Source organism: Vicia villosa, linkage group LG4, assembly GCF_029867415.1.
Source record: "Vicia villosa cultivar HV-30 ecotype Madison, WI linkage group LG4, Vvil1.0, whole genome shotgun sequence".
Classification (NCBI taxonomy): domain Eukaryota; kingdom Viridiplantae; phylum Streptophyta; class Magnoliopsida; order Fabales; family Fabaceae; genus Vicia; species Vicia villosa.
This window is the reverse complement of record NC_081183.1, coordinates 170,744,866-170,765,171: the sequence shown is the minus strand read 5'-3', so window position 1 is coordinate 170,765,171 and position 20,306 is coordinate 170,744,866. Positions and strand designations below refer to the sequence as shown.

The following is a 20,306-nucleotide window of genomic DNA, read 5'->3' as shown; positions in this document are numbered from 1 at the left end:
TCTTTTCATTTTTTTTATCACTTAAAAATTTGGTTATAGACGCACAATTAATATTTTAATATGCTTTTCAACAATATATTAATAAAATCATCACGGTATGAAATGCTGATTTTTTTATTCTATATTAATATATTTTTATTTATTTGTAACATGACTGAATTTGCTATTTATTATAATTATTAATAGTATTTTAGTTGTAATTATATTAATTTTTTATTAAAATTAATTTAACAAGTATTTTATTAAATTAGCTCACTTGAAAGTTGTACAAGGACATCATATATAAAAAATCAAATCCGAAACATTTCATTTATTTATGTGGATTATCCATTAAATCACTTTATTGTTGTGTAAGGTTGAATTCTTACAATTAGGTTAATCAATAAAAAATAAATAAAAAATATATTCCAACCTCCCTCTTTTTTTGGTCACCTCTGGTGAAAAATCCAAAATACCCTCACTTCGGAAATGTATTTTCGAAACGCTTATTTTTTTTCAAAATTTGTCTTATTTCAGAAATGCACTTCCGAAAACACGAAAAAAAAGTAGTTTCGGAGATGCATTTCCGAAAATACCCCCTTTTTTGGGTTTTCGGAGATGCATTTTCAAAAACACTTTTTTTTGGGAGGGGGTGTCTTCGGATATACATTTCCGAAATGTTCCAAGACCAAATTGGTCTTGGAATGTTTCGGATATACACTTCCGAAAGAATTTAATAATTATTAAAAAATTAAAATCAAGGTGAATCAATACAATTAATAGGTATAAAATCAAGGTGAATCAATAAAATGAAGGTGAATCAATAAAATGAAGATCAAAATTTCCTAAACAATTTTAAAGTTAAATATTATTTTACTAACTTATATAAATAAAAAACATCTTAATTTAATAAATAAATTTTGAATTATATAAAATTAAATATAATATAATATATAAATTTGTAAGTTTTTTTTAACTAGCAGGTTTCGAATAAATTTTGTAAGTTAATAATTATTAATTTTGCAAGTGAAATATATAAATATATAATAATTAGTGTATAAATATATAATAATTATTATAAATTATAACACTCATTGTTTTAATTTTTATAATTATTATATAAATGTATAAATATATTTATAATTAATATATAATAATTATTATATAAATATATAATAATTTTTATAAATATATAATAATTATTATAATTATTATATAAATATATAAATTAAAACACTTATTTTTTTAATTATTTTTGTAAATATATAAATATATAATAATTATTATAAATATATAAATATATAAATAAAAAATTATAACTCATTTTGTAAGTGAAATTATTTTAATTTTTTTAATTAAAATTATTTTAAATTTTAAAATATGAATCAAAATAAAAATATATAATAATTATTATTCATAACTCATAAATTATATCAAAATATATAATTATTATTATTCATTACTCATAAATTATATCAAATTTATGATATGTGAATTAATTAATATACTAAAATTAATTGTTGGGATTTTTTTAGATTTTTGTTGTTGTTTCGGAGATGCATCTCCGAATTAGTTAAAATCCCAATTTTTGGGATTTTTTCGAAAATGCATTTCCGAAGTCTGGAAAAATTTAGAAAAGAAAAAATTTTCGAAAATGCATTTCCGAAACGGGGTAAAATAGGGTTTTCGCTGAGGGTGACCCCATAGGGAGGTGGGTAAAGAAAAAAAATCAAAATGTATTTAATTAATTAGTTTTTAAAATTTAAATATAGTACTTTTATGTTATGAGCAACTATATAGACTAAATATAACACTTAAGAAAAATCAATAATTAAAGGCTCCAAACATTGTATCATCTTGTTTACCATTTAGAGACTTTTCTTAACCATTAAGAAGAACAAATTTGCAGTATTTACAAATTAAATTATAGCAAAATGAAGAGAACGCGTGTTTTACTTTCTTTTATTTTTTACTTTCTCTAATATAATATTTTGATATATATATATTAGAGAAAATACAACCCATCATGAAAGATAGAATTTTGGCATCATAAATGATAATACAAAAAATAGTTACCCAAAAAATGATAGTAACAAACAAGAAAAATGAAATTGAGTGCAAGACTATGACATGCATCCAAAGTGGATATTATTAATTGAAGTTGGAAGACGTACGTAAACTTGATTTAGCAATAAAAGACTAATTGTAAATATAAATTTATTTTCCTAGGTGGTAAAATAAAGTGATAGACGCCAAGTATTATCTTACCATATTAATTCTTAACGTGTAGACTGTGCACATTATTTGATAAGGATTATTAATTTTGGTAGTTTTTATTTATGTATATAAGAGTCCTTATTAAAATGAGATGAACACCACAAAACTTAGAGAAAAGAAGAAGAGAATCATTGAAAAGTTGTTAGCAGCTATGTCATCATCAATTGGCTCTATTCTCACCATGGTTCTGTTGGTTTTGGTTCTTGCAGCAGGTATTTTTGTTTAAATATATTTCTATTACATAATGCAGGTTTAAAGAATGTTAAATCGATTTTCATTTTTTACACATACAGGAATAACTCTCAAGTTTGGTAATGGACAAGATCAAGAACCACATTGGTTTAAGTTTGACAAAGAGGCTAAGGTAAAAAATAAAAACTCCTGAATACTTAATTTAAGTATTTTGTGACATATATGAAAACTGAAATTTGTTTTCATTTGATGATGATAAATATAGACAGATGAAAGAGTTCCAAAAGGCGGAATAGTCATTTCTGGAAAGAGCTGGTGCATTGTCAGCCCATCTTTAACCGAGGAACAGCAGAATGTTGTCCTTGATATGATTTGTGTCAGATATTATTGCGCCCCTGTGTATTATGGTGGAGAGTGTTTAGAACCTAATAACATATACAACCATGCCTCTGTTGTTTTGAGTAAGCACTATATAACTCTTGGAAGTGATTTAAGCATCTGTAATGCTTTTGGTGGCATCGTTGTTATTACCGATCCAAGTAAGCAGCATTTCATAATTTTATAAATTATTCTCCATTTGTTATTTATCAAGAAACTTAACTTTAATTTGATGGAATTACATATCTATCATGTTTTAATTTACTATTTTGTTTCATGTACAGGTTATGGCAACTGCGACTATGGCTTGGGGTGGCATAAATAGAAGAGAATATATTATTAATAAACATGATGCGTGCTAAAGTTCTATCAAAACGTTGCAATGTTCAGCATATTTATTACTTTTATTTTTTATGTGTGTGATATGATTTTTCTCTTTACTAAACATGATGTCTTAGATCTCTCAAAATGGTTTGTTTACTTTGTTTTTATCCGAAGGGAAATTTTTTTTCTTTTAATGTTATTGTTATTAATTAAATTTAATGTTGCATATGTGGCTTTCTCATTTGTTACATGATATTAGAGTTTTTTTTTTGTCTGAGATGACTGAGAGCTTAAAGAGTAGGTATTATTGATGAGCATGTGTAGAAATTGGAATCAACACACTTTTAGCAAGGTTTTAAGCCTTGAAAGTATTGTTTTTTTTAAACAGAAGGCAAAATAAAATAAACAAAGATCACTAGCATAAGACATGATAGAATAAGGCCAGTATACAATTCACAACCAGAAAAAGAATTACAACAACCAAAGAATTACAACAACAACAACAACCATCTAGACACTAAAACTAACACCAACAAATGAAAGTCAATAACCCCACATCCCAAACCACCGATAGCTCACAGCTAACACGCCCTGCTCCAAATGGAGAAAACAGAAAAAATGATCAACAAAAGAATAAAAACACAAGCTACTCCAGAAACTTAAATAATATTTTCATTAATAAATCTTTTTTATATAATATTATTAATAAAGTACAAATTTTAAAATGATCTTAAATGTTAAAGAAATTATATAACAAAATAACATAACTCATTGATTCACAATCAACAAAACATATTCAAATGTCAGCCATCACTCATATTCAAAATAACATTTTTAATATATAAAAATAAACTTGAACATCTACACATCTCTTCATCTATGTCTCTTCATCTTCGAATGACTGAAAATCCTCATTGATATCATCATCTGTCTTAAATTTGTGCTAGACTTTGCTTGGATATCAAACACAAAATCATTTATGTTTGTCATTTTCCTGCAATAGAAACAATCATACATTAAGTTTTTCATTATTAAATTGCGAGCCTCTTTTTGTTCCAAGAGCAACTACTTGGATCAATCTTCATCGGTCACTACAAAAAACGCGCCTGGATAGCGGGGGTTATCTTTCCAATTAGCGGGGGTTTCTGACCTCCGCTAAATGTTTTGCTGGAGTTTTAAAAACTGCCGTTTATATGATTCCCACAATTTATTAGCGGGGGTTTTGAGCGACCGCTGGTATCTTGGTGAATAAACTGGGGCGGTTGCTTTATGGAGGCTCGAAACCCCCGCAAAATATTTAAGATATGCAAAAAAAAAATCACAGCATTCAAGCTTTAAATTTGTTAATTTATATATTGACAAAAGGACTCTTCTCAACTAACTTAGATATAAAAGTATAAGCTTATAAAAACTATTCGGTAAGTGAAAATTATATAGTTATTTTAATTGAAAGGGCTTACCATCGTAGCCATTCATATATAGCCAAGTACCACTATGACACATTTATAAACATCTAAAAAACCAAAATAGAAAAAATAACATAAAAAGCATATCAATAATGTCTCTCACAAATTGAAGCTTGGTTTCACAGACACATGAAGTATTGATTTTAACTCAATTGAAATTACCATCTTGTGAGGAGAATAGTGAATGATGCTCTCCTTCCTTCAATTTGTAAATACTCAATGACTTATCCTGCAACAGTTTGATTGGACAGAGAATGTAAACAACTTAATGCCAATAATCTATTAAAATTGATATTGTAAACTCTATTGTCTGTCCTTGTGAAGTTAACATTTCATTTATCATTCAGAAATCGGGTGACATCACATTCCCTTACAGGTTTAGGAAGCTCCACAAATTCTTGAAAATTGAAATAACTTATGACTTTGAATCTCCTAGTTCATTGAATATCTTGTTGCTACATTTAATAGTTAAAAATGTTATTTAGCAAAAGATAAACAATGTGATCAAACTTAGAGAATAGAAATCAAACTAAACACTATTAAAACCTAGAAATCAAAGTTTCAAAAAAACAGTATACTGTCTCACTTTCAATATAAAAGTCTCTATTACAATAGTTATCTATCACAAAATATATGTTAGTTTAGAATACTAAGATATCATTAATTAAATTTTCCAATATAAAACTCACTATTTTGATGATTGCATTGCTTGACCATTTGATCCTGCTGTAGATGAAAAACAGACAGAGGAAGAATAAACTCTCCTTTATTTATGATTATAATATAGAAAGTGATTGTATCAGAGAGAATAAATCGTGTGAATCAACTATCCGGACCAACATCTGAAATGCAAGGTTCCATCACGAGAGAACTGGAGGACTTCAAAGCCTTCTGACGGTATTCATCTTTAGTACTGCGAATGTGTAATAATCATCAGAAAACATAAGTTTTTAATAGTCTCGTAAACATGGATCATCAGAAAGAAAATCATTAAACTCCTTGGACTATTATAATAAAACCCCTGGCTAGTCCCTATTCGAAAAAAGGATTGTATAAATAATGCATATACATATACATACATATAAAAAACACATGTTAAGATCAAACAATAGGGATCATCAACTTCTGGGGCAGTTTGTGGTAAGCTACCTTAGTTTCTTTAAAACCCACAATAGAAAATTCAAGGACTTTGGATCTAAAATTCAAGTGAAAAAATCATGTGCAACAATCACATGATCAAGAAAACCAATTCAAATAGGGACTAATAACAATGTCCCATCAATTCATTTATAAAGTGTCACTAAAATCTACACATTACAATTCAAACAATTATTGTTTAAACTGTTGTAGTTATCTTAACCTCCTTTCTTAAGAAGTGTTGTTCCTCACCTTCAAAGATCAAATTGATCTTTGTCAAAATTTAACCAATTTTAGGCAAATTTACATTATAAGGTCAAATTTACACGGCACTAACAACATGTTAATTGTGTAGTTGTTATATAGAAATAAATTTGTAGTAAACCAGTTCAAAATGTTAACTTTTGTATTTTGCTTATCTTGCAGGTTAATTTTCAGTTCTGACAGTGATTGCCCATAAGCAAAAGTTAGAAAGAATATGGATTGACTAACTATCATGCATATCATATGGGTAATTGGATACAATTTTAAGTTTACTTCAAAATATAAACCCTTTAATACAAATAGGAGGATTCGTGCATCCATGTTTCAACACTATCCAACAGTAAAAAATATAGAAGAATTCCAAATGGTCAACTCAAAATCACTTCTTTACACAAATATGATTCGACTTACTAGCACCCGTTGTGAACAAGTGTCATTGAATTTCTGGACTAACATTCTTCCCTCAAGCATCCAATAGGTTTTGTTAATCATCCTAAAAATCAAAATAGCCAGCAAAATATTATAGATGTAAACATGAAAACTTACTTTATGAATAGCTAGAAATAATTCGTATAACTACCTCTCTTCATAGTAACCGGGTCAAAGCAGAATCCCAATAATAAAGCTTCAAGAAACACTTCATAATAACCCAAGAAACCTCTTACATATTTCTTTCAGATCTGCGAAGGAATTTGTTCATCCCAAGGTTTCTGCAACTTTGAGAAAAAGGAAGATAAAGAGACGGGGGAACCGCCATCTTCATGAGGAAATTAAGAAACCTAGGGTTTTGCAGTGTTAAACACCAAACCAAATTCAAATAAAAGAATTTCAAAGAAAAGATATATGAGTAAGAGTGGAATTCAAATCTAACCTAAAACGTGGGACAAAGAAAACCCCTATTGGCATGGCTTGAAGAAACAAACATATCATAGATCTGTGTTGCTATAAGAAGAATCCCAACGAGCTACAACAGTGGCGCACTGAGTTGCAAAAAGAAGGAGAACCGACACGCAACGGTGGCATTGGATTTGAGAGAGGGAGAGAGGGAGAGAGGGAGAGAGAGGCTGTGAGAGAGAAACTAGAAGAAAAAAAGGAAAGATATGTGCGTGCCAGCTTTTTTAAGAGGGAGACCAAAAAAAAATAAAAAATAAATTTTTATTATTCTTTATAAAGAAAACGAGGCGATTTTGACAGATTTATTTGGGGGAGTTTTTAGTAGCTCCTGCAAATAGTGAGGAGCGTTCTTGGAAGACAAATTTGCTGGAGTTTTTAAAAACACCCGCACATTAACTCCCGCTAATTATCTAATTTTTTGTAGTGGGTGTGGTGGCGGGACATTACTTCTCTTGAGTTCAAAACTCCGGAGGAATTTTTTTCTAACAATTGTTTTTTTCATGTAGGTAATGGGTGTTCTACATCCTTTTGGCATGCTCCTTGGTTGAAAGAGGGAAAGTTAAAAGATCTTTTTCCCATTTTATATAGTAGTTCTTGCTTGCAAGAGGTTTCAATAGGTGCCATGGGAGGGTGGAAGAATGGTAGGTGGATTTGGAGCGACCTTGGCATAGCAAATACCATTTACCCGAGTTCGGAGGGTGCTGCCAGCACTGTTTTTGCGGATGCCAGTACTGTTGTTGCAGCGCTGAATCCTGCTGCGGATGGCATGGAGTCTTCTATCGTTTACCCGAGTTCGGCGGGTGCTGCCAGCACTGTTTCTGCGGCTGCCCCAGCGCTGCACCTTGCTGCGGAAGGCGGGCATCGTTTCTTTGGGCAAGTTGAGGCTTTGGGTAGACTTCTTTTGTCGGCGAATATGAGTTTGTTCAAGCAAGACAAAGCTTCTTGGAATCATGAGAAAAATGGTATTTTTTCAATTTCTTCTTGTTACCTCATTCTTAATAACAATCATATTCCTTTTGGTCCATCAAATTGCTATGACTCGGTTTTTAAAGAAGTTTGGATGGTGGAGGTTCCGCTTAAGGTAAAAGCTTTCGGTTGGCGGTGTTTTCTCAAAAAAATCCCAACTAAAGATTTACTTTTGAAAAGAGGGATCATTGATATTTCTTCTAGGATTGATTGTGTTTTATGTGAAGACATTAATGAATCTATGTTGCATTCTTTTTTGCTCTGTCGGAATGTCGATATTGTTTGGAGGGAGATGGCCGAGTGGATAGGTATGGATCATAAGTGCTTTGAGGATATGAAGGAGAGCTTTTGGTATTGGAGTAAATTTTGTAGATCTAAGAAGGTAAAAAAAGGGAAGGAGGACACTATTTGGCTTGCAATTATTTGGAGCATTTGGTTAAGAAGGAATGATATTGTCTTCAACAATGCGGCTTGAAACTCTAGAGATGTTGTGTGGAGTTGTAAAGCTCTTATTTGGAGGTGGTCTTTTATCGGGAAAATTATGTGTACCAATTGTAATTTCTTTGAGTTTAGCAATAACCCATTGTTTTACTTAAGCTAGATTATAATAGGTGTGTAATTTTCTTTGATGGGGGAGTTTTTGTACTGTTTGTTTTTTGCTTCTTGAGTTAATATATTGGTTTCTTGCTTAAAAAAAAAAAGTTTTTCATTATTAAGCAAATGAAGGAGAGTTAATTTCAACAGATTTAAAGGTTCTGCCAATGTACTGCAGCATGATCCCAACATAATCTACCAGGTTTCTGCATCACGAACTGAAGGAGAGTTACTTTCAACATCAGTAAAGGTTATACATGTTAAGTTGGAAGAGCCATCTATGCCAAAAGGGCATTACTTTGGGACTAAAAAATGGTAAAATCACTCACTTCACAACAAATGAACATATTCAATGTTTCAATGTTCTATGCAATCAAAAGTGAGGCTTAATAGGAAAGTGCACATGGATTTCTACTGTATTTCAGAAAAACAGGTCACCAACACCTAAATAAAGTTAGAACCTCGGTCAATAAATTAAACTCAAACAGTCCAATTTAAAACTGTTAGAACATAGTTTGGTTATAGTTTTGATGATAACAAACACATATTTTTAATAAGAACAAATATGCTCCCTAATCTTCTATTTTATTTTACAGAAGTTCTGAAAGCATATCAGAAGAAAGAACGAGCAGCACAAGTGATTTCTCAGAAGAAGAAGGTGCGTTAAGAAAGATTTTCAAAAATAATAAGTTCCGGAGACTTTGAGGGAAGTATACGAAAACAAGAAGTTCTGATAAAGCTCGAATATAGAAACTCTTCATGCACCAACGCTGATATGATACTCTGATGAACAGTTCTGTTACAAAGCATTAAAAACAAGATCTTCTCTTAACGGCTGGAAATTATTCTCAAGGGACAGAATATGCTCATATGGAAATTATATTAATTCGGCAATTCAACATGTTTCCTTAACAAGAATATGTGTCTTCCATCGGGTTAAATTACCCTCCTATATAAAGGAGTATTTGTTGAAGAATTGTACAACTCTCTCACGCACGCGAAAAGCAAAGCTTAAACAATATTCATAATTTCTATTATAGTGCTTTTGTGATTTTGATTCTTGTGTATAAATCACTGTTGTGATACAGCTTATTACAAGCATTTTTGTAAACACACAAATTAAGTTATTGTAATTGTTGTTCCTTGAGCAAACCGGGTTGTGGTTTAAGCTTGAGAAGACGTTGACGGTTGTCTTCGTGATGTAGTGTAATCAAGTTTGATAAGTGGACTAAGACCTCGTAAGAGAGAGGCGAAATCACCTTGATAGGGTGGACTGGAGTAGTTTGACTTCAAACAAACCAGAATAACCAAACGTGTCATTAAGTTTTTATTTTATTAAAAACCCAATCCAACCCCCTTATTGTGTTTTTCGATCCTTCAATTGGCTTCAGAGCGCCTGGTTCTAGGTGCATACACTTAACCGTGTCAGAAAAAGATCTTAAACAAAAAACACTATGACAGATCCAGTAAAAAACAACAACAATGACATCTATGACGATAGAGACAAAATCAGTGGAAGACCACCAATATTTGACGGAGAGAACTTCGATTACTGGAAAGTCAGAATCGAGAGTTTCTTTCTAGCTCACGACGTTGATCTGTGGGATATGATACACTACAAGAAAAACTAATCTTTGCCAGGGGTATATGCTAGGGGTTAAGCCCCTCACAAAATTAATTACGTTGCTTGGGGTTAAACCCCTCGCAATGTAGAAATCAAAAATTAAAATTAAAAACTAAATTACTTGGGGCTCCCCGTCGCTAAATTTATGGTGAGAATTTTGAATTTTGAAAAAAAAAACATTGTGAGGGGAGTCCCGTCGCAATGTCCAATGGCATCATTTTTTTTTTTTTTTTTGGAAGACAAAACTGACAAGCAAATAATATTTTGCTAGGGGCAGCCCCTTGAAAAATATTACTGTTCAATTTGCGAGGGATACCCCCTAGCAAAATGTGATTGTTGGGTCAAATCAAATCCAATGACAGACTGGTGTGGCAGTGTTATGCTTGAAGTGCCCCTAGCAAAATGTAATATATACTTTTATCATTCTAGTTTCCCTTTTCAATTTATTTCTTCCCCAATTTCTCTTTCCCTTTCATTTCTCCATCCCTTTCATTTCTCCAGGAAACATTATTTCAACTCTTCACCTTCAACTTTCATAATCGCATCTTTCTTATTATTTACTCTTTACAAGCTTGAATCTTATGGATTGTGTAGTTTCTTCTAAAGTTTTCATTTTTTTATTATTTACTATACTAATAAATATTTGATGATTTTCTTTTACTAGATCTTCCATAAGCGCATGCCTCTAGAAGCAGTTGATTTGGTATCAAGATTATTACAATACTCCCCCATATCTACGGTGCCAAGCTGTTAGTATATGGTTTCTTTCAGACCTTTCAAACCCATTTTTTTAAAATAATTGTTTGTAAAATAGTGCTTTCCTCAATAGTTCATGTTTGTATAGATAGTTTTATGATTTCTAGTCTAGTTAGTCAAAGACTATTTCTCATCTCCTAAGTATATACGGAAAAACCAAACTTCATTCATGTTCACATTTCAATTATTTTTTTTATTCACATAACAAATAAAATATAAAATAAATAGTTGAAGTGGGTAAACAATTTAATATGTTAATAGAATTTTTTAATAAATAATTTCTTAAACAGAATACTTTAAATAATTATTCACGTTCACCCAATTTAATAAACAATTTCTTAAATAAAATATTTTATATTAAAAAATTCAAATATTAGTATGTTAGTAATTTAATATGTAAGTTAGTATAAAAAAGTTTTAGAAAAATAAATCAGAAATAAAGTTTTAAATATATGTTATTGAATCATAAAATATTCAATTTTTATATAATATTATAAATATTAGTTAGGGATAACCTATTAAAAATTTGGTTAAAGACGCATAATTAATATTTTAATATGCTTTTAAACAATATATTAATAAAATCATCACCGTATGAAATGCTGGTTTTTTATTCTATATTAATATATTTTTATTTATTTGTAACATGACTTATTATGCTATTTATTATAATTATTAATAATATTTTAGTTGTAATTATAATAATTTTTATTAAAATTAATTTAACAAATATTTTACGATGACATCATATATAAAAAATCAAATCCGAAACATTTCATTTATTTATGTGGATTATCCATTAAATCAGTTCAGTTTGTTGTTGGGTAAGGTTGAATTCTTACAATTAGATTAATCAATGAAAAATAAATAAAAAATATATTTAATTAATTAGTTTTTAAATTTTAAATATAGTACTTTTATGAGATGGAGAAAATAATATAAAATATAGTATGAGCAACTATATAGACTAAATATAACACTTTAAAAAAAAATCAATAATTAAAGGCTCCAAACATTGTATCATCTTGTTTACCATTTAGAGACTTTTCTTTACCATTAAGAAGAACAAATTTGCAGTATTTACAATTAAAATTATAGCAAAATGAAGAGAACGCGTGTTTTACTTTCTTTTATTTTTTACTTTCTCTAATATAATATTTTGATATATATATATTAGAGAAAATACAACCCATCATGAAAGATAGAATTTTGGCATCATAAATGATAATACAAAAAATAGTTACCCAAAAAATGATAGTAACAAACAAGAAAAATGAAATTGAGTGCAAGACTATGACATGCATCCAAAGTGGATATTATTAATTGAAGTTGGAAGACGTACGTAAACTTGATTTAGCAATAAAAGACTAATTGTAAATATAAATTTATTTTCCTAGGTGGTAAAATAAAGTGATAGACGCCAAGTATTATCTTACCATATTAATTCTTAACGTGTAGACTGTGCACATTATTTGATAAGGATTATTAATTTTGGTAGTTTTTATTTATGTATATAAGAGTCCTTATTAAAATGAGATGAACACCACAAAACTTAGAGAAAAGAAGAAGAGAATCATTGAAAAGTTGTTAGCAGCAATGTCATCATCAATTGGCTCTATTCTCACGATGGTTCTGTTGGTTTTGGTTTTCGCAGCAGGTATTTTAGTTTAAATTTATTACTAATACATAATGCAGGTTGGAAGAATGATAAATTGATTTTCATTTTTCACACATACAGGAATAAATCTCAAGTTTGGTAATGGACAAGATCAAGAACAATATTGGTGTGTGGCTAAACCTTCAGCCAGTGAGAAAGAGCTGCTGTTAAACATTGAATACGCTTGCAACAATTTGGGTGATTGCAAATTGATTCAGCCAGGAGGATCCTGCTTTAATCCAGATACACTAGTGTTCCATGCATCTGTGGTTATGAATCAGTATTTTGCAAAGAATCAAAGAACCAATTCCAGCTGCTATTTTGGAAACACTGGTCTCATTGTTTATGATCCAATCTCAAGTAAGCATTTCATTATTTATAACATATATTTAATATTTTTGCGTTTGATGAGATTATGTATAAACATGCTTGTTTTTAGGTGGAGGACGACAGGATTGCGTGTTTGCTTAAGTGCTTGAAGATATACATAGATTCTAATACGTTTATACCACTTTTATGTTTAATTTAAACAAATATTCCTAATTAATGCCATAAGAACTTATGATTTTATTTGCTACCTGTGTGTCTCTGTATTTGAAGAACTGATAATGAATAAAGTTTTTATTTGCTACATGTGTGTCTCTGAATCGGAATATTTGGGTCATGAGTTCAAGCTTGTTGAACAATGAAGAGACAAATCCTTTACTTTTTTGCTTTTCTTTTTTACCAAATCAAAATAAGTTCATAGAAACTCTAAAATCAAAGAGTATTAACTTTAAAAAACCGTTTTTAGTAAAAAAAAAAATTAATGTCTACCTTGCAAGATTATGAGCAATTGTTCGTTTATCACTCAAAAGACTCAATCTCAAAATTAAAAAGTAAAGATAATATATTTAGTATTTGAAGTTAAAGTATTGCACTTCCAGAACCTAAAGCAATCAAATAAATTGCAAAAAGTTAAATATTACTAAATTATTTGAATATCATTTTGAAAAAACGTAACTGTCTAGATAATTGGATTTAATTTCTTGTTGAAGCACTAAAAAAAAACGCGCTTTATTGTGGCAATTATTGTGAGGCGGTTTCTGAAAACCCTCTTCAAACTGAAATAAAAAGCGACATTTTATATTTTATTAAAGTAATATGTTTAGGGAGGTTCTAAAATAAATTGCAAAAAATTAAATAATATTAAATTCTTTGAATATCATTTTGAAAAAAATTGTCTAGATAATTGGATTTAATTTCTAATTGAATTTTAAAATTTTGACACTTAGAGCGAAGACATCAAATTGTATCCCTCTCTTCTAGTCTAGCAAAAAAAAGTCAGCTCTCGAAACATGGGCATGAACCCACTTCCAATCCAAGCCTATAATCAAAGACATCCAATGGTTTACCATCCCTTTTTCAAAACAAATAAACTAATTTTATCACTTTCAACAGACTACCTAATGCTAGATTGAAACCAAATCTATAAGAGACTTTTTTCCCTTGCAAAAATCCCCAAACACATCAACCATCGAGCACCGAAGAGATGTAAGCATACCCATCTGCTTAAACACCTTATACAAAAACAAGGAGTCTACCTCATAGATGACAAACAAATGGTCCACAAACTCCGCCTAATCTAAACACAGTGCGCACCTCACCACAATCAAATGAGAGAATTTGATGACTACCAAGGTTTTTCCTAGTCAACAATCTATCATGCAACAAATATCAATAAAAAACTATCACTTTAGAAGACACCCACTCTTCCAATATGAGAAACAACCTCTCGAAATAGACATTCAACGGGAATTTCCCCTCCCAAATGTCATGCAAAAACTTAGTTTTCATATTTTCCTGACCTCCCAAATATCTTCGAGCTTGGATAACATTCGTTTCGCCCAATGCCACTCTTGGCTGTTCCTCGGGTTTATTTTCCATTCCATCCAATGTTCATTCTGGAAGGCTATTGAGATTTCTAAATTGGTTTCCATTTCATCTATTGCTCCTTGGATGAATCTGACGTATTTTAGGGTTTAGGTTTCCTTTTGCATCCAATGCCACTCTTGGATGTTTTTTTTTTGTTTCCTTTTGTCCAATGCTACTCCTGGATGTTCCTGATGTTTTCCAGAGTTTGGATTCCTTTCGTCCAATGTTACTCTTGGACATCTCTGTCGTATTTCCAGGTTCGTATGTCTCCTCTTGCATTCAATGCCACTCTTGAGTCTTGTTGACTTCCTTCCATCGAATATTCATTCTGGATGTTTCCGATATTTCCTCAAAGTTTGAATCCTTTTTACATCCAATGTCTTTTCTGGATATGATCCAGAGTTCATTCATTACTCTTATGAATGTCTCTAATGATTGGTGTCGTCTAATGCAATTCTTAGACGTTCCTACATTTTTTTCAAGGTTTTCTCACCCTCTTTAGCACTGGATATTCCTTGTCACCCTAACAGATAACCAAAGATATATTGTTTTCTCAGCTATTTCTTTCATTAGAGTCTATTACCCTTTTCTTTCGTTATTCCCCTGAGGAGTTCTTGATTCCTTTTTTGAGTTTCTCCAGCAATAGTTTGTCTCTTGTGGTGCCATATTCCCCCACAAAGTTCAGAGTCTGTCTCATCTCATATCTCATTCTAAAACAAAAAAAGAGTTCATGCATTCACTCATGGCATAAATCAGTTACTGAGATATTTGACTATCTTCCACTACGATTATATGAAGCACAACCGTCTTCATATCCTCTGATTGAAGATATTTAAATAACAGCAGTTGTAATACTCCATTTTTTGTCCCTTTTTATTTTCATGCTATTTGTCCATTTACATTTTGCATTCATTCAAAAGAAAAAAATTGGGTATATGTTCATCTTTGGCATTTCTGTTCGATTTTACAATTTAATAGTATTTTCTGTTTATTTTACTAATCCTTTAAATTTATAATTTTTATTTTTAATTCAATTTAGATTTAAGTTAAATTTTGAATTTAAATTAGTAAATCATTATTTTTTCTTTTTAAGATATATTTTTTATTTCTTCTTCTTTTTATTTTTAATAAGTGCAATTAATATAAAAGGAGGTCCATTTGGTCCATTCAAGAAATAAGTCAAGGCCCATTCACGTTTGATCCAAGCTATTTGCAAGCCAATCCATTAAGCTATGTTTTACAAGTCTAAGCCATATTTTATTTCATTAAGCCATGAGATGAGAATTGTTGGGACCCCACATACATGTCCATAAACGCTTCACACCCAGCAAAACAAAGTTCATAATTTTCACACTTCACAAATTCAATCTTTACACCAAAATTCATTCAAAATTCAAATTCAATTTCATTTACAAACAAACACAATTCATTCAAGTTCTAACAGATTTTATCACAAAACAATCTACACCATTTAAATAATTTGATCAAAGGCCCTTGTTGCTCAAAAAGAGCTCACGGATTGCTCACAAACTTATTCCAAATTGAGTTTTTCTGTAACAAACTCTCCCTCTCATTTCCCTCAAACCTTTCTCTCAATTCTCACAGAATTTCAACCAATCTCTCCTATAAATACAACTGCTCACAACAACGGAAGGAGGAAAAGCATTGTTATGCTGCGCACAAATTTCACCACCATCTTCCTCAACCAAATCTGCAAAAACAAGTAGAAACCGATCTGTTCAGCTTCCTTCATACACAATAACTGTTGGTGCACAATGAATAAAGATGATGACAAAGAGAATAACGACGCAAAGATTAATGAGAGAGAATAACATTGTATATTCTACTTGCGTTGTTGATAAGTGATAGCTACTACAAGGCTATTTATACAAAAGAAAAATCTTGCCACATCAGCCCTAATAAAGTAAACTTAGTGAGCAAGTCTAAAGGTACACATAGTACAAAGACTAACAAATACTAAAGTACACTTACTGACTAAATAGCTAAGCTAACAGGACCCAGAAGATAACATCTTCTGGTCAACACTATCTTCTGAGTAACCATCAGAAGATCAGCCCACATCAGAACTTCTGATGCTCATCTTCTGAATATTGAATTACTCTTCAATACCATCCCTTAATTCATATTCTTCAATCAAAGCTGACAACGCCAATTCCATTCCTTAAGAGCAGAAATTAATCCGTCTTGATTGCCTTCGTCAGAACATCTGTCATCTGCTTCTGGGTGCTACAGTGCACAACCTCTAATGTTCCATTCTGGACTTGGCTTCTCAAAAAATGATACTTAGTCTCAATATGCTTGCTTCTTCCGTGTAACACATGATTCTTGGCAAGATTGATTGCAAACTTGTTATCAATCATCAGCTTCAGAGGCTTCTTCACTTTAATCTTCAGATCTTCTAATAAGTTCAGAAGCCACACAACTTGACATGCAGCTATAGCGCCTGCAATGTACTCAGCTTCACAGGTTGATAGAGCAACAACAACTTGCTTCTTGGAACTCCAAGAAATGGGACCTCCCAGAAACATAAACAAATATCCAGAGGTACTCCTTTTATCAACTTTGTCTCCACACCAATCAGAGTCAGAGTAACTCAATAACTCTGATTCTTCCTTTCTCCCAGAAGGAAACAATATGCCACACTTCAGAGTTCCCTTGACATATCTCAAGACTCTGACAGCAGCTTGGTAATGGGACCACTTAGGTTTACTCATGAACCTACTAACCAATCCAACTGCATAGCATATATCAGGCATGGTATTACACAAATACCTCAGAGAACCCACCAGCTATTTGAAGATCGTAGCATCAACATCTTCACCTTCAGAGTCAGACTCCAACTTCTGTTTCGTTTTTGACGGTGTAACAGCAGCTTTGCAATTCTCCAGCTTGAATCTCTTCAGAAGTTCTAACTCATACTTCAGCTGATGCAGAATGATACCATCTTCTGAGTACAGAATCTCCATCCCTAGAAAATATGACATTTTCCCAAGGTCTGTAATCTCAAACTCATTCATCAGCACCTTCTTGAACTTCATCAGATCTTCTGGACAACTCCCTGTAAGCACTATGTCATCAACATAAAGACATAACAGAATCATATTGCTTCCAGAATGTTGCACATAGACTCCATATTCCATCTCATACTTCTGAAATCCTTGCTTCTTGAAAAATGAATCAATTTTTAAATTCCAAGCTCTGGGTGCTTGCTTTAATCCATACAGAGCTTTGTGTAATTTGTACACATCCCTTCCTTGTTCTTTTTCACAAAGCCAGGGGGTTGTGAAACGTATACCTCCTCTTGTAATGGACCGTTCAGAAATGCATATTTTACATCCAGATGCATCACAGACCAACCTTTGTTCACATCTAACGCAATCACCAGTCGGATTGTTTCATGTCTAGCTACAAGAACAAACACCTCAAAGTAATCTAGTCCAGGTTTCTGAAGAAAACCTCTAGCCACTAGCCTTGCTTTGTGCTTACCAACTGATCTATCTGGCTTCAGCTTTACCTTGAAAACCCATTTGACGCTGATGGCTTTCTTCTTGTTTGCAAGTTCTGTCAGCTTCTAAGTCTTATTTCTTTCTATAGCCTCAAGTTCTTCTTTCATGGCATTCAGCCAGACTTTCTTCTTGAGCGCCTCTTCAATACTCACTGGTTCAGAGTCTACTAACATGGCACACTAAATGACATCTCCCTCTGAGTCAACTTCTATGTCTTGCAACATGTCAAAATCTGCATACCTTATAGGTATAGTTCTGACTCTCTGTGGCCTTTGAGCTACGTCAGATTCAACTACTCCAGAGTCTCCACCTTCATGATTATCTCCAGAAGCTTGTCCTCCAGGCTCTTCATCTTCAGAGTTTTCCCTTCCAGAATCATGACTACCACCAGACTCTAGATCATCATCAGAATCTGGATCAGAATCAGATTCACCATCTGACTCATCTTCAGAAGATTCTTCATCTTCTGACTCTAACTCTTCTTCAAAAGTTATCTCTACATCAGAAGTTGGTTGAGACTCTCTCCAATCCCAACATTCTGATTCCTTCACAATGACGTCTCTTCCGACTTCAACTCTATTAGTTTATGGACAATATAGCTTGTATGCACCTGTACTGTGGTACCCCACCAATAACATCACTCTGCTCCTATCACCGAGCTTCTTCCTTCTAGCTTCTGGAACATGTTTGTAACACACAGAACCAAAAACCTTCAGATGACTAACATTCTGCTTCTCTTTAGTCCACTTCTCTAAAGGAACAATTTCCTTCAGCCTCTTCGTTGGATATTTGTTGAGCACATATGCTGCAGTAGCAACAGCTTCTCCTAGAGATTGTGAGGAAGCTTCTTCTCTTTTAGCATACTTCTCGTCATATCAAGCAAAATACGGTTTCTACGTTCAACAAGACCATTGTGTTAAGGAGTATAGGGAGCAGTAACCTCATGCTCAATTTCATTATCATCACAGAACTTCTGGAATTCTGTAGAGTTATACTCACCTCCACCATCCGTTCTGAGAATCTTTATCTTCTGACCACTCTGCTTCTCAGCCTTCACCTTGAACTTCTGGAATTCTATGAACACCTCAGTCTTAAACTTGATAAGTGTTACCCACGTCATTCTTTTGAACTCGTCCACAAAAGACACAAAATACCTAGTTCTTCCAAGTGAAGGTTCTGGAAATGGTCTACACTCATCAGAGTGCACTACTCCAAGAGCATGCTTTACTTTTGGAGCAACTTCTGATACAAATGGCAATCTGGGTTGTTTGCCTTTCATGCATACCTCACATGACTTCTCAGGCTTCACAATCTTTGGAATGTCGTGTACAAGCTTCTTAGAACTTAGATGCCCCAGGCTTCTATAGTTCAAGTGCCCCAACCTCTTATGCCACAGCTTACTATCACCTTCTGAGCCTTCAGCACTCAGACACTCTGTTTCAGATGTTTCTACATTCACCTTGAATGTTTTATTGCTTCCCTGTTCAGATTGCATAATTAACTTCTGATTGGAATCATACAACTTCAAGAGGTTGTTCTTCATAACAACTGAGAAACCTTTTTCAATTATCTGACCCATACTCATCAGATTACTTCTGATTCCAGGAACATACCAAACATCTTTGATCAGAACAGTCTTTCTATTCTTCACCTTGACTTTGACATTTCCCATACCTTCTGCATAAAGATACTTGTCATCAGCACATCTGATTTTTGTCCTCCTTTCAGAGTCAAAATCTATCAGCCATTGTTTGTTTCCAGTCAAGTGATTTGAACACCCAGTGTCCATATACCACCACTCTAACGAACATCTTCCGTCAGACTCTGAAGCCATCAATAGCACAGGTTCATCATATGAACCTCCTCTGGCTATATTTTCTCCTTCTGATCTCCTTCCTTTGTTTGCCAAACAGTCTCTTGCAAAATGGCCAAACTGTTTGCAACAGTAACATTGAACTTTCTTCTTATCCTTTCCCTTCTGATATCTCTTCTCATCAGAAGTTGAGGCTTCCTTCTGGAATCTATCACCACGTCTATGCTTCTGGTCCTTCTTGACAAAAGAAGCCTTCAGAGCTTGCTCAACTTCTCTCTCAGAAGTTCTCTCAGTCAGACGCAACTCTTGTGCTTCTAAACTGCTTTGCAACTCTTCTATTCTCATGGTTTCCAGATCTTTAGAATGTTCAATAGATACAACAATATAATCAAATTGAGGAGTAAGTGACCTCAATATCTTCTCTATGATTACTTGTTCAGAAAGAGTTTCTCCACAAGCCTTCATCTCATTAGTGATCAAAATCACTCCGGAGATATACTCAGAGACTTTCTCATTGTTCTTCATGTTGAGATTCTCATATTGC

The 20,306-nt window shown here is 32.3% G+C and overlaps 2 protein-coding genes and 1 long non-coding RNA gene across 7 annotated transcripts; 2 read left to right on the top strand and 1 right to left on the bottom strand.

Moving 5' to 3' along the window:
- Positions 1-2,311: 2,311 nt before the first annotated feature.
- Positions 2,312-3,391, top strand: LOC131595902 (glucan endo-1,3-beta-glucosidase 7-like). Its single transcript, XM_058868424.1, has 4 exons — positions 2,312-2,468; positions 2,550-2,620; positions 2,714-2,987; positions 3,111-3,391. The coding sequence occupies exons 1-4, from the start codon at positions 2,348-2,350 to the stop codon at positions 3,149-3,151; spliced, it is 507 nt and encodes a 168-aa protein (XP_058724407.1). The 5' UTR covers positions 2,312-2,347; the 3' UTR covers positions 3,152-3,391.
- Positions 3,392-3,964: 573 nt separating this feature from the next.
- On the bottom strand, positions 3,965-7,112 carry LOC131595903 (uncharacterized). 5 transcript variants are annotated; one of them, XR_009282108.1, is made up of 4 exons: positions 6,598-7,112; positions 6,429-6,510; positions 5,306-5,529; positions 3,965-5,071 (listed from the first exon to the last, which is right to left on the bottom strand). It is a non-coding gene; the product is annotated as an uncharacterized LOC131595903 (long non-coding RNA). The 5 variants fall into 5 exon arrangements; XR_009282109.1 differs by having other exon boundaries at positions 3,965-4,845; XR_009282111.1 differs by having other exon boundaries at positions 3,965-5,529; positions 6,598-6,733; positions 6,889-7,112.
- Positions 7,113-12,356: 5,244 nt separating this feature from the next.
- Positions 12,357-13,139, top strand: LOC131600276 (major pollen allergen Ole e 10-like). Its single transcript, XM_058872463.1, has 3 exons — positions 12,357-12,508; positions 12,590-12,868; positions 12,948-13,139. Exons 1-3 carry the CDS (start codon positions 12,388-12,390, stop codon positions 12,977-12,979), a joined length of 432 nt encoding a protein of 143 aa, XP_058728446.1. The 5' UTR covers positions 12,357-12,387; the 3' UTR covers positions 12,980-13,139.
- The last annotated feature ends 7,167 nt before the right edge of the window (positions 13,140-20,306 follow it).

What these genes read in the sequence shown, in the direction of transcription:
- LOC131600276 (XM_058872463.1), top strand. Translation starts at nt 12,388, where the DNA reads ATGAACACCACAAAACTTAGAGAAAAGAAGAAGAGAATCATTGAAAAG. An exon ending in GGTTTTGGTTTTCGCAGCAG is followed by an intron (nt 12,509 to 12,589) that starts GTATTTTAGTTT and finishes TCACACATACAG; the next exon opens with GAATAAATCTCAAGTTTGGT. An exon ending in TGTTTATGATCCAATCTCAA is followed by an intron (nt 12,869 to 12,947) that starts GTAAGCATTTCA and finishes GCTTGTTTTTAG; the next exon opens with GTGGAGGACGACAGGATTGC.
- LOC131595902 (XM_058868424.1), top strand. Translation starts at nt 2,348, where the DNA reads ATGAACACCACAAAACTTAGAGAAAAGAAGAAGAGAATCATTGAAAAG. An exon ending in GGTTTTGGTTCTTGCAGCAG is followed by an intron (nt 2,469 to 2,549) that starts GTATTTTTGTTT and finishes TTACACATACAG; the next exon opens with GAATAACTCTCAAGTTTGGT. An exon ending in CGTTGTTATTACCGATCCAA is followed by an intron (nt 2,988 to 3,110) that starts GTAAGCAGCATT and finishes TTTCATGTACAG; the next exon opens with GTTATGGCAACTGCGACTAT.